The 14,146-nt window shown below is 36.7% G+C and overlaps 1 protein-coding gene across 5 annotated transcripts in view; it reads left to right on the top strand.

Moving 5' to 3' along the window:
- LOC150081850 (wings apart-like protein homolog) overlaps positions 1–14,146 on the top strand; it is a 287,626-nt gene that overhangs the window by 76,802 nt on the left and 196,678 nt on the right. For all 5 annotated transcript variants that reach the window (XM_090378945.1, XM_090378944.1, XM_090378942.1 and 2 more), the window contains one exon: positions 1,652–1,726. In XM_090378945.1, the coding sequence (XP_090235071.1) occupies positions 1,652–1,726 (75 nt within the window). The remainder of the gene's footprint in view (positions 1–1,651; positions 1,727–14,146) is intronic.

Genomic DNA, 14,146 nt, shown 5'->3' with positions numbered 1-14,146 from the left:
TAGATTATGGAAATTGAATACAAGATTATTTTTAAGACCCCTATATATATTAGTAATATCGTGTCATAAATTTAGTTTTATTTAATGTATTAATTGGATTAATTTGATGTGAGCATCGGGCCAAAGAACTTCTTATAAAAAGGTATGAGTTAATCTTTATATTTTACAAAAAAATTATATATATTATATATACATATAGATATTATATATTTATTTTCTAACTCTAAAATTTCATACCTCAAGATCTATTAGAGCAATTCTAGGGAAATTGAGGTACTATTACTATATTTATTCTTACCTCCTTTCTCCTTATGTCAGTATAAGCTTTCTTTTGCACATGTATAAAATAAATAAAAAACATTACATCTGATGTGAAAATTATGGTGTCTTTTTCTGTATTATATTCTGTATATTCGTTTGAAAGCTGTCTGTCGGGCTATCTGTTATCTTGCTGTTTGCTGTTAAATTAAAAATTTTATTTATCATAGATTGCCTTCATGTTTAATTATTTGGACAGGCAGATAACAATCAGAAACAGATAGTCTTGCTAATTAGCATTAGTAGAGGCATATGATGCAAGAAAGCAAGCTTATGCAGCATCAGCCAAAAAAAAACAAAAAAAAAAACCACTACTCCCATTTCACCCCTCCGTTCGTTCGAAATACCTGTCCAGCTGAGCCTTAAATTTGTTTAGGCTATCAACTTCAACAACAAGCGATGGGAGTCTATTCCACAAACCAACTGCCCGCTGGCTAAAGGCAAATTTCCGCACATCTATCCGACATCCGTCCTTCCTCAATTTGAATTTATGCCCTCTCAGGTGATTATTCTGAGCAAGAGGAAGAATCCCATCGGCATTGAGCATGCTCAAGCCATTCAAAGCCTTATACACCTCTATCAGATCACCTCGCCGATGCCTAGTCTCCAGGCTCTGTAATTTGCAAAACTTAAGCCTTTCTTCGTAAGAGCAACCCTTTGTTCCATTCACTAATCTTGTTGCCCTTCTCTGTACTCGTTCCAGCAGCTCTACATCCTTCTTGAAATGAGACCTCCAGACCTGTATACAGTACTCAAGGTGTAATTTTTAAATTCTGGATTTAATATTGGTGGGATGTATTGAATAGTGTTAGCCCTCAAAAAAGTGTCATTTAATGTATCCGATTATCAATAATTTGCTCCATAATCATTATATTTTTATTTTATTGCTAATTATATGTTTATTTCTAGGATATAGCAATGTAAACCCAACATAGGCTACTTTAGTCTTTATAGGTTTTTTTGGCCATACGGCCTGCTGAGTACTTTTATGCCAATGTTTTAATACACTTTGAATACCTGTGTAGTACCCATTTTATATATATATATATATATATATATATATATATTGTATGTATATATATATATATACTCATTTATGCATATATATATATATATATATATATATATATATATATATTGTATGTATATATATATATACTCATTTATGCATATATATATATATACCCATATATTGTATGTATGTGTGTGTATATTTATATATACAATATATGAGTGTGTGTATATATATATATACTCAATATATGAGTGTATATATATACTCATATATTGTACATAATATGTATTATTTATTTATTATTCTTATATTTTTCAGCATCGAGCATTTTATAATCATAGACATTGGCATGCTTCTGAAAATGTTGATTATGAAGAGGAGTCACAAACACATGTAGGTTTTGTATTTTTTGAAAAATGTGTAACTATGAGATTTAATTTTTAAATTCTTTAAAAATGATATTTTTTGGTCAAAAGTAATCATTGACTCTGCTTAAGGAGGTGGTTTACACACATCATTCTAAGGGAAATTAGATCAGAGTTTGCAGGTTCAGGCCATAGAAACATATTACAGGAAAACCTGTTAATTTTGAAACTAACAAGGAAACTTTCAATAACATCATGTTGAAATTCATTTTTCTTGTTTACTTTGCTTACTTACTTCTGAAAGAAACAGATTCCTCTTGAGATTTTCATATACAGGTGGATCCTGTAAAGAGAAGTTAACATGAAGAAAAGTAGCTGCTGATACAAAAGTAAGGCATAAAAAAAGTTAAAAAATGTTAATGTGAAGATTATATAATGTGCTTAATTTTCATTCACTATTGTTTGCTGCATAATAGTATATCACCCCAGAGGTTCACATCTGATGAGTATGGGCTTGGCACACCCAGGGGCCGTGAGCTGGATATCATTATTCTTCTTTTTCTTGGTGACTCTCTCTCTCTCTCTCTCTCTCTCTCTCTCTCTCTCTCTCTCTCTCTCACTCACACACTCTCTCTCTCTCTCACTCACACTCTCTCTCTCTCTCTCTCTCTCTCACGGTAACTCGGAAATTTGTTTTTTGGCTGGTGCCTCAGGCTTCCTTGCACCATAAGGCTAATAATATTTATGTTTATTACTATGGCCTTCTGTGATAATGCAAGAGCATGCTCAAAAACAGTGAGCAAGCAAAACAGCATTGCCTTGCTTACTCATAGAAACAGTTCTGTATTGGTAAGAAAAATTTTGTAAAATATTTTTTCATCTTGCAATTAGTATTCGCAGCTCATTTTTTGCATGTTATCTTCTCTTTGCAACATTTGTCTACCCATGTATGAAATTTCATGGGGGAAGGGTTAAACATGTAGAAAACAGGATGCCTGCTTTGCTGCATTTTGCTTTCTGTGTATAGAGCACCAATGCTGAACAGCTGCTTAAATGCCAACATGTAAATTAGTGGGAATGCACACTGTAACAGTGAATTGGCACTGCTTGCTTTCATGAATGATTTTTGGCTTAAGCTTGCTGTTTGTGTTGGCAACCAGCAAGCTTTAAATTTGTGACCGTGGTTATTGAATACTGAGAGAAATGTAATGCAAAGAAATGTTGGCAAGATAATATTTGTTAGTACTATTTATTTTATTGCTTCAAAGTAATTTCCTTTGGTAGTATCGGCTTCTTATATATGAATTTGTCCGTGTTTTTGTTAAATCGATGTTAGGTCTTTTTAAAAATATAAAAGTTTTTCAATTCATTCTAATATTGAAAAATTTGTTGTTCATGTCCTTTTAAATCAGTTAAATAAATGATATTGATTACTGATTTTGCAATAAATTACCATATTTCCCCATGTATAAGATGCTCCCATGTACAAGACGCACCTTAATTTTGGGGCCTGAAATTTGAAAAAAAAAATGTATTACATAAAGTTATTGAACTCAAGTTTTATTTATCATAAAATTCATACAACTCCTCATCTGTGTCTGATGACGAATCACTGTCTTCATATAGACAAAACGATGAAATTCAAGGACCTTCTGATTTCAGGCATCTTTTGGGCAAGTCTGGTGTGTGTACGGATGCTTAATCCATTCCGTTTCATGAACCTGAAGCACCAATTGTATCCTCCTTTGAAATTAGTAACTTCTTTTTCATCAGCAATTCTTCTTGCCTCATGCTGAACCATCTTTGTGGACACAGGAATTCCAATTGCCCTTTGCTCCTCAATCCATATCTTCAATTCCCTCTCTAAATCAGGCCATTTTGTTGACTTGCCTCTAATGGCATTCTTCTGCCGTGACGTTTTCAGTAGGGTTTCTTCTTCCCGTAGCCAGTCTAGGATTGTTTTCTCAGTTGGAGGAGGACCAAACTTATGTTCAGTAGCATGATTTCCATTCACTTTTTGCAAACTGGATCACTTTTAACTTGAATTCAGCACTGTACGAAAATCTTTTCTGAGCCATTTCTGGGCAAAACGTAACCTAATATACCGGTAACAAATGCAGAACAATGAGCGCAAAGACAACAAGTGCGAAAAATCGGGAAATGCAAGTAAAAAAAAAGTCTGCAACCACTGTATAAGACGCACCCAGTTTTTAGACCCCAAATTTTTCGAAAAAAGGTGCGTCTTATACGTGGGGAAATACGGTAATACAAATACCATCATTATTACAAAACTGTAATAAACAATAATAAACTCTATATTTATTATAAATAGATTGTTTGTACTATATTTTATTTTACAGTATTAAAATTTTCTTAATTTAATTTAAGCGGTTGGTGTACGAGTTTATTGTTGTGATAACAGTAGTGCTAGTTACGGCATTATATGTTTACAAGATCGTACCATAAAACATGCCATGATATCATCATTGTTGAACCACTGCCGGATGAAGACCTTCTCAACATGTTTCTAGCAATTGTGGTCTTGTGCTTTCTGTTGCCATTGCACACCAGCAAATTTCAAAATTTCATCGATTCACCTCATCTTTAATCTTTTTCTTGGGTGTTTAGAGTCAAGTGGTCCATTCCAAAATTCGTTTGGTCCATCTATCATCATTTCTCCTTGATATGCAACCTGCCCATTTCCATTTTGAGCACTGTTATTTCAGTGATGTCACAGACCTTGGTTTGTTGGTGAATCCATGCAGATGTTTTTCAGTCTCATTTGGTTACGTTCAAAAATCAGCACTCCATGCTTCTCTGTGTGACCCTCAGTCTTTGTAAAGCTTTGCCACTCGGTATCCATGTTTCACAACTATATGTTAGGACAGGGAGGATAAATTGATCAAAAACTTTTTGTTGGAGAAGAGTGGCATTGAAGTTTGTCTTGAAGACTATATTAAGCTTTCCAAATGCTTGCCATATGCCATTCCATTGTTATGCATCGTTCAATTTCTGTCGTGATGTTTCCATCTGTTGAAATTTCTTGTCCATGGTAAATGTACATTTCCACTAGTTCAGCCATGATTTTCTTTGACTGGTAAATTTGTTGAACATAACATCTGTTTTCTTGATATTCATCTTCAAACTAAACATTTTTGCTATCATGCTGCATTTCTTCAATGTTTTGCTGCAATTCTTGCAGATCTTTAGCAAAGAGATTGATATCTGCAAATTGTAAGTGATTCAAGTAATCTCCATTTATAGCAGGTGCAAGGGTATAGGCAATGTCTACAATAGTCTCAATGACTGTCGTTATCGGTTTCGATATCTGTGTCAGGAAGATCTTGCAGCACACAAAAACAGTTGGATAGTTCTAGTTCAAAGTTTTGACGATTTTTCAATAGGATTATTGTCGATCTTCACTTTAGTGAAGAAAAGATTGACACTAACCAACTGATGAAAAATTGACCAATTTTGACTTGACCAATTTCTTTCGTTCTTTCTTGCAATCAATTTTGAATTTGCTCTCAGTAACCAATAGTTGCTTTCATCATTAAAATGGTTCAAGACTGAGCAGTCAGTGAATATTGTCTGTCAGTATGAAGTCAATATCACTAGTATTTCCAAGAAATTATTGAACATTCGTTTTTTGATTCAATCAATTCAGCGAGCACAGTTGCAAGTATTGCACAAGCATGGGGGAAATTCCGACTTGCATAACGTTCCGCGGAACTCAACCCTTACTTAATTAAGTCAGGGAGTTCCTGTATTTATTTATTTATTATTATCTGTAAGCACCACCTGCCAAGCAGAGGCATCTGCAAGAGCATTGCTTACTTTAGTTTGTTGCCTGTCTAATGTGCTAATGTAGAAAGCAGTCATCGTGTACATCCAGAAAAGCTTTGCTACTGTGTGAGTCAGTAGCAGAGCTCTTTAGCAACACTTTTTGCCAGACTTTGCTGTTTTAGACTGAGGCATGAAATTTAGTGTAAATTTAAATTAAAAATACCACAAGAAACTAAGAGATACAAGTATAATAACAATATACTGTTCTTAGGTTATGTGACAGCAGTACTATTTTAAGTTACATTATGTGATTACAACCTGTGTGGTTAGGACTCGTAAACAATTTAGATGGCACTACAAGTTAACCACTATGAAACTACAATTTACTAGTTCCAAGATACGTTTGCTCCAAAATTACTGACAGTGAAGGATCTAAATAGTATTTATCTATACAGGGTGTCTCAAAAATATTGGTACAAACGTTTAGGGAAGGTAGGCAACATCTAAAGGAATGTGAATCGCATAGTCATGGAAACGTCACGGGAAAGTAGTAGTAGAGGCACAAGAAGCAGAAGTGACACAAGACAGTAATTAGTGCTAAACATTTATTTGACATAATATTAACAATGGAGTACGAGATCGATGCATTTCATGATGTTACAACAGATGCTCAAAGGTTCCACCATGAGACGCGATGCATGCGTGACACCGACACAGCATGGATTGGCGGACACGGTCGAACACACCTGGAGTTTCTTTGACAGTAGCAGCAGCACAGATGAGTCTCGCCACTAGATCCATTTCCGTCTCCACAGGCAATTCATACATGATAGATTTGAGGCCCCCCCCCCACAGAAAGAAATCAATGCTTGATAAATCAGGTGAGCGTGGGGGCCAGGCAACGAGTCCACTGCCCAAAGTGCCTGTTAAAATGGTCACGAACACACCTTCCATAATGGGCAGGCACCCCGTCATGTTGAAACCAAATGTTGCGTCTCACATTTGCTGGAACATCGTCAAATAACCCTGGTAGAACTTGTTCAAGAAAGATCCAATATTTAGCGGAGTTCATGCAGGTCACGAACACACCTTCCATAATGGGCAGGTGCCACATCATGTTGAAACCAAATGTTGTGTCTCACATTTGCTGGAACATCGTTAAGTAACCCTGGTAGAATTGTTCAAGAAAGATCTGATATTTAGTGGAGTTCATGCGGGATGGTAACAGGTATGGGCCGACTAAGCAGTCACCGACCATACCTGCCCACACATTTATTGTGAAGCGATGGTGTGCGCATGGGGACGCAAACTGTGTGGGTTATCTTGAGCCTACACATGAGCATTGTGCTGATTGAATAAGCCTCTCCGAGTGAAATAAGCCTCATCCGTGAACAAAACATAGGCTGGAAAATTCAAGTCTTGAACACTTTCTTGGAGAAACCACTGCGCAAAAGCCACACGTGCAGGATGATCTTGGGGGAGCAGTAACTGAACCCTTTGGAGATGAAAGGGGAGTAAGGAATTGTTGTGCCAGTCACGCTGTACACTGCAACGAGACACTCCTAAGCAGAGGCAACGGCATGTGTGCTGGTAATAGGATTAATCTGGACGGCATTCAACACACTTTCTTCCATGGTGGGAGTTCGCATCGAATGTGGTCTGCCTGCACTACTCCTGTTACCTCTAAATGACCCACAGTAGCACAAATTTTGATGCACACATGCAAACAAACAGTAGTCCGGTACATGTCTGTCTGTCTGGGAAGCATTCTCCATAAATTCGTTGAGCGGCTCGTCCATTGCCCTCTGCTAATCCATGCACTAGGTGCATGTCTGCCAGCCCACAGTTCGTATATCGATGCATGCTCTTCGTGCGGCGACTACCGCACTGTCTACCGACTTACGGTGACGTTTCCAGTTATGGGTTCCTATGCGATTCACATTCCTTTAGATGTTACCTACCTCCCCTAAACGTTTATACCAATATTTTTGAGACACCCTGTATATTTAATATGGAAGCCGTTTTCTTTATTCCGTCAGTGTGAACGATAGGCTTAATCAATCAGGCTGGAAGTGGTCTCAAATTGAAGATATTTCTTCCTGGTGTGCACAAAGTTGTTAAAATTTAAAAATTCCGATTAGTTTTATTTTACGGAACAGTCAGATTTGTACTACTAACGAGAATAGTTCAACATTTACTTCATAGATAGAGCCACAGGAAGGTGTTAACTGTTAAACAAACAGTTGTCTAAGTTGTTAGGGCATTTTTTTCTGATTAACAATTTGCACATTCACACAATCGTGTCCTTTGTTCCAAAAAAAAAATAATAATAAATAATAATAAAATAAAAAAATAATAATAAAAAAACTCTGCTACCAATTGCGAAATTCTCTACTAGCGCTATCTACCTTAAAAGAAAGAACTAATCGTTAGAATTCCATCACAACTCACTATATGTCCCCACTCTGTGCGTGCGAGCTCATGCACTCATTGCCATTCGTTATGTTAATATGTTCAGAACTCATCATTTTATCATTATCGTTATCAACTTCGAGTTTATTTGTTTTGAGGTTATTTAAGGTAAGTAATTTAAGGATTTAGAAGTATGTCACAGTCAAAATGCTACTCTGACTGGCCATGTTCAACGTTCCTTGCGGCAAAGGAGAAACAAACCTTTTCGTGTTTCTGCAAATGTATTCGGGATTGTTTTGAAAGACCAATCCTGAATACATTTACACGTACACTGGTGTGCAAAACTTAAGGACCAGTCAGGTTTTCACCTGTGGCTTCTCATAGGAGTGGCCTGGATATGGGAAAAACATACCAAAGGAACCTTGTGAGGTACAGAAATGATGAAGGAAACAACACCAACACAACAACGGAAACAAAACGGTACAGCGGGACTTTATTCAAAAATGGCAACATAGCACTGGCTGCCATGATTCAGATGCATCACTGCCAAAGATGAAACAAAGGGAAGAGGTGGTCCTCAGTAGGAGATATGGCCACCCCTAATGTCGATGCAGGCTTTGCACCTCCTGTCCATACTTAGAACAACGTTGTTGATAAGTTCTTGCGGTAACATCGTCCATTCCTCAGTCAGCGCCATCTTCAGCTGGTGAACATTTTCTGGTGGGTGTGGACTCGCCACTAGGTGTCTCCACAGGGCATCCCATATATGTTCGATGGGATTTAGATCGGGGGAAACGGACAGGCCAATCCATACGAACAATGCCCTCACTTTCCAAAATGATATCAACAGCTGCAGTGCGATGGGATGTCGCGTTATCATCCATAAACACGAACTCAGGGCCAATGGCACCTCGGAACTGACGCATATGGGGAAGGATTACAGTAGCGTGCACCAGTTACAGTACCGCCTTCCGGTATTGGTGTTTGGTTTTTTTTTTAGGAGCATTAGCAACTAAGGCCATATTGCTCTGGGGGATATGCGGTGATCATTCCCTGACCTTCCCGCATCCTCCATATTTTGGCCTTCCGGTATCTGGAGTTGTGTATATCCATCCAAGACAACACCTCGACTGCCATATCGATCCCTTTCATTGATGTTTGCAGGGTGATACTGTGTGCCAACCTCTCGCCAGATTAGTTGACAACCAGAATCGCTGCTGAGACTGAATCTACTCTCATCAGCAAAGAGTATCTTACCCCATTGCGCTGCTGTGTAGTCCTTATGTTAGATGCACTACTGTAAACGGTGTCTTCGGTGGGTAGGTGTTAAAGGGACACAGTGTACTGGCTGTCGGGCAAACAGTCTCCCTTTGTTGGAGTTGCCTGGCCATAGTAAACCATGATATCCTGCGTCATGGGCAGCTGGTTTGCAATGGATCCCGCTGTCTGGTGTCTAGCCCTCTTGGCCTGTAGGAGTATATAGTGGTCATCATTGGGCGTTGTTTTTCGTGGACGACCACCACTGGTCCTTCGAACAGCTGTACGTGTCATTCAGAAGGCCGTCCATGCACATGAGATGATGCTATGGGCAGTACCGAACTCTGCAGCCACAATCCTCGCACTTCAACCTTCCTTGAGCTTCCCAATTATTCGACCCTGGGTAAAGTCATCCAGATGTTGTCTGCTGGCCATTTCGTTGTCTGTAGCACTTTATGAAACCAACCGAATGTCTGTAACAATCGTGCTCACCATTCGGTAATTTGCGCATAACTGCTGAACTGCTGTTTTTATCTGTTTATGTGAGCCCTCTCATCATGATTCAGATTTTTGCATGTGCATCAGCTTTCTATTGAATGGCCACAGGCTGTTTCGTTTGATTTTGTGGTTGTAACCTTTATAAATAGTGTTGGTCCTTAAGTTTTGCACACCAGTGTATATACTGATACTACATAGGTACTACATTTCTTTAGGACAGCTAGAGAAAAACTCTGCTACGAATTGCTAAATTTTTGCAATGGGTACACCTAGCTGTAGCCATTGCATACGATAGGCCTAACTGATTTGGTCTTAAATTGAAGATATTTCTTCCTAGGTGTGCAGAAAAATGGGAAAATATAAAAATTTTGAATAGTAAAAATCCAAATAGTTTTATTTTACAGAACATTCCAATTTTCTCTACTAGTGCTGCCTACCATAAAAGAAAGAATAGTTTCATTTCACAGAAATGAGAAAGGATTCGATACGTATTGGCTTGCCTGCTTACAACCAAACACAGACTACATTTCTATAGGACAGCTAGAGAAAAACTCTGCTACTAATTGCAAAATTTTCACAAGGGCTACTGCTAGTATCATTCTTATATCGATTCACAAAATGATGGCTACAGTGTACTCTCATTTCGGTTCATTTTTTTAAGCAGTTCTAAAGGCCAAGTAAGAAACAGTTACACCTACTAATCAGATAAACACAGTAACTGAACTACAAATTTTAAACAAATGTATATCATTATGAATAACATTAAGTTAGTAGTACAGAATAACTCACACAAAAACCTAATAATTTTTAGGTAATACAAGAGTTCAAAATTTGTTCCCATTTAGTAAGAACCGTTAGCAACTTTTGATCCGATTAGACATCTCTGTCTTATTAGACTTCTATCAACAGTTCTGTTCAATTTTTAGTGACATTCTGCACACTATTCATTCCTCTCTAAGAAAGGATCAAGCTTATCTATAGCCTGTTTCTTCTGTGATACCTCTGGGGTTTGGGTGGGGGAAGCCACCTGCTCTTTTCTTCTTTTTTTGGCCTTAATTCCTCCTTCTCTTCTTAATATTCATCTAATCAAGTATGCCACCAACATTAAAATCTGGGTGATATTCCCCATCTATGAAGAAGACTTTTCAGTCTTTTTATTAATTGATCTCTTTCCCATCTTACTATTTTAGGGGATTTGGTATAGAAATCAATCCTGATGAATCTGCTCACTTGGTTATTACCAAGAAAAGAAATCCATTTTCAATTCTTCCACTGATGGAGACTATTGTTCAGTTGGTTCATGTACATAAGGATTTAGGTATATTCCTTGATTTTAAGCATCTTTTATTTTTTTTGTTGCACATTAATCAGTTAAAAATTTAATCTAGAAGTTCTTTCTTTAGTATTTTTTTCTAGAAATTCTTTCTCAAATGCAGCAAACGTTGCATTTAAGGGCATATCGCATCCATGTCATGCATGAATTGTGGCCTGCCAATCATGCTGCTAGGCTCTGTTACTGTAAATTGTTTAGGGCCTTTGTTCATAACACTCAAGTGTTAAGCAAAACTTTTTTTTTTTTGCCAGTTAACCCTGGTTTCATCTTAGTGTTAAATAGGATGATTGATTATGGAGTTCAGAAAATCCCCATGCATATCATGAAAGTCCATTGCATTCGATTAAAATTGGCATTTGGCATGCATTCTCATGGTGCAGGATTATTGGCCCAGTATTCTTTGAGTACACTGTGACACACAACATTTATCAAAACATTTTAATACAGTTTATCATTTTGCTTGAGGTTGATAAGTGCTATTTCTGGTTTCATCAAGATGGAGCAACTTGCTATACTGCTTGAATGCCCATGGAATTTTTGGGAGAATTTTTTGGAGAATAGTTGATTTCACAGGACTATTTCCCCCTAGGTCTCCTGACCTATCTCCATTATTTCTTTCTGTGGGCTCATCTCAAAGGACTTATGACAGTTCACACCATTGAACAACTGAAAATGAACATCTCAAAGGCTATTGCTAGAATAAACTGGACAACTTTTTGTCAATTGGCATAGTATATGGAGAAATGAGTGAATGCTTGCATTCAGTAGAATGGTGAGCGCTTTTAATATCTTTTGTGAACTGTATTTAAATAATTATTTCATTGCATTTTACATAATTTATAATAATAAATCTGTAGCCATTTTCAGTCCATTTGCAGGATGGAGGCCTCTGCAACAAGTTATGTTGAGGAATGGTCCATAATTTGCTCTTCTGGTCCAGTGTGGGTTGGCAGATCGACTGTATTTAGCAGTCATGGGCTTGAACCCCAATTTACTCAAGTGGCATGTACTACTGCACTCCTGCTCCTGACCGCTTGGCTACAGAGTCTTACACCATATAATAACAACCAAAATTGTACTTTACATATTTGGTTGTTATTATATTAAATATTATGAACTGGAACTCCGGTTGTGCTTTAAAATGATACACACCCTGTATTTTTACATTTATTACCAGTTTTTCAATTGGTAATAAATGTAACTGAATTTATTACTGAATTGCAGTTTCTTTAAATTCAATATTTAAAGTAAAAAACTGCTAATGAAAAGTTTTAGTATATGGGTCATTTTATAACTCACACATGAAATGACTTCCGTTATGGTAAACAACAGTATATTTCGATGTGGTGTATTATAAATCTGTGATATTCATTGTCCAAAATCATTTTATTTTAAAGGCAGGGGAAAAAGTCATCTGTTTTTTTTTTTTTTTTTAAACATCAAATTTATTTTTTATTTTCTCTCCTATCTTCAGTTGCCCTGCTCAAGGAGTCTCCCATTTATAATAATAAATCTGTAGGTAATAGAATTAGGTAACCAAGAATGAGTCTCATTGAACAGCAATTGTTTTATAATCAAAGAATTGCTGTAGTATCCAAAGCATTCACAACTTTTTTTTTATAGAATCAAAATTTTTGACATATAACAATACTGCACATAACCACTTGGCCCACCTTGTTACAATAGGCCTGGTGGAAGAGGAAGGTCACATTGCATATCTCTGTTATTTACATAATAAATAGATGTGTTTAGGGACTTTTATGAGTATTTTTTTTTTTTTTTTTTTTTAACAATTCAAATAACTAACTTTACCAAACTTTTCCCAAATTTTTTTGCAAGCTTATGTAAGTTACAAGCTAAGCAAGTAATGCAGATCAGGTTCAGATAGAAAATCTGTAGTGCAACTGCTTTTATTATATACAAAGAGCCACATCACTTTTTAGCCATGGCCAGTCCTTGATTTGGCTATAATAATTTCAAAGAATCGTTACAGGGCTTACAAATGCACAGAGGCTCATGTTTTCAAGAACTTTACAAAAAAGGCAATTCAGACAAAAAAGTTCTGCCAATTTCCCATATAAGGAAGTGCACATGCACTCAGTTTCATCAGTGAACATTCACATGCACTTTTCTCCAATATCATAATGAATTTAGTGAATCATGTCATCGTAAATAGCATTAAGGTATTTCTTCCTTAAAGTAGATTACAGTAGAACCCTGTTAGCACATGGTCTGGATTAACCGGAAGCTTTCACGTGCCAGTTTTTATTTAAAGTTTCTAAATAACAATTTTAACAAAGTTGGTTTTTATATTAAATTAATAAAACAATATTTTAAAGTAAAAGAATATGATAAGTAAACAAAATACTATGCAGAGCAATAAAGTTTTAATGTAGAACATTATATTACACAAAAATATTACAACACAAAACAAATAACTGTTTTCGAGAAGTTTACTTGAAATAGTCCTCGATGTTTTTTTGCTTTAATTTTGAAACTTGCTTTCGGGCTGCACTGTCTCGCAACTGCTTCAAGGTCAGAAGCTCACTAGCTTAGGTGTCATCCTGTCTCTCGAAATAAATCACTAGCTGCTCCAGCATTCCGGTTGCTTCAGTGTGACATGTGCAGTTGTTTCCTCACACACTTCATCATCAGAGTTGTCGTCTTCATTAGCGTACAACAATGATGATGAGCATGCTTGCACGATGTCTTCAGTGAGGATCTGTTGTCCAAGATCATTATCACACTATCCATGGGGCAATGTCTTAACTTTTTTATCTGAACAACCCCCTAGACAATGATATAATGTAAGTGTGAACAAAATCATTATCCTTGTCATCATCAGGATCCAAAGAAATATCCATTTCCTCCTCAGAGCTTTCTGTTGGAGCATCAGGCCAAAGTTTTTTCTAGCATTTGATAAGGGTAGTCGTGTCAGTTTTGTCCCAAGCTGCAGCAGAAAAATAAATGACTGTCTTTATGTTGACATTTTTAAGAAGGTCTATAAAGTTTGATTTTTCTTCTCTTGTTCTAACATTGAGATTATCAACTTCTTTCTGTACTGTCGCTTCACAGCCTCTATAACTCCTTGATCCATAGGCTGTAATAGTGCAGTAACGTTAGGTGGCAAAAATTTTACAAAGATGTTGCCAGATCTCAGTT

The sequence above is a fragment of the Mastigoproctus giganteus genome, chromosome 8 (assembly GCF_048544385.1).
Source record: "Mastigoproctus giganteus isolate SK-2022 chromosome 8, ASM4854438v1, whole genome shotgun sequence".
In the NCBI taxonomy this organism is placed as follows: Eukaryota; Metazoa; Arthropoda; class Arachnida; order Uropygi; family Thelyphonidae; genus Mastigoproctus; species Mastigoproctus giganteus.
Note: the sequence above shows the minus strand (reverse complement) of the source record. Positions and strands in the feature narration are given on the sequence as shown.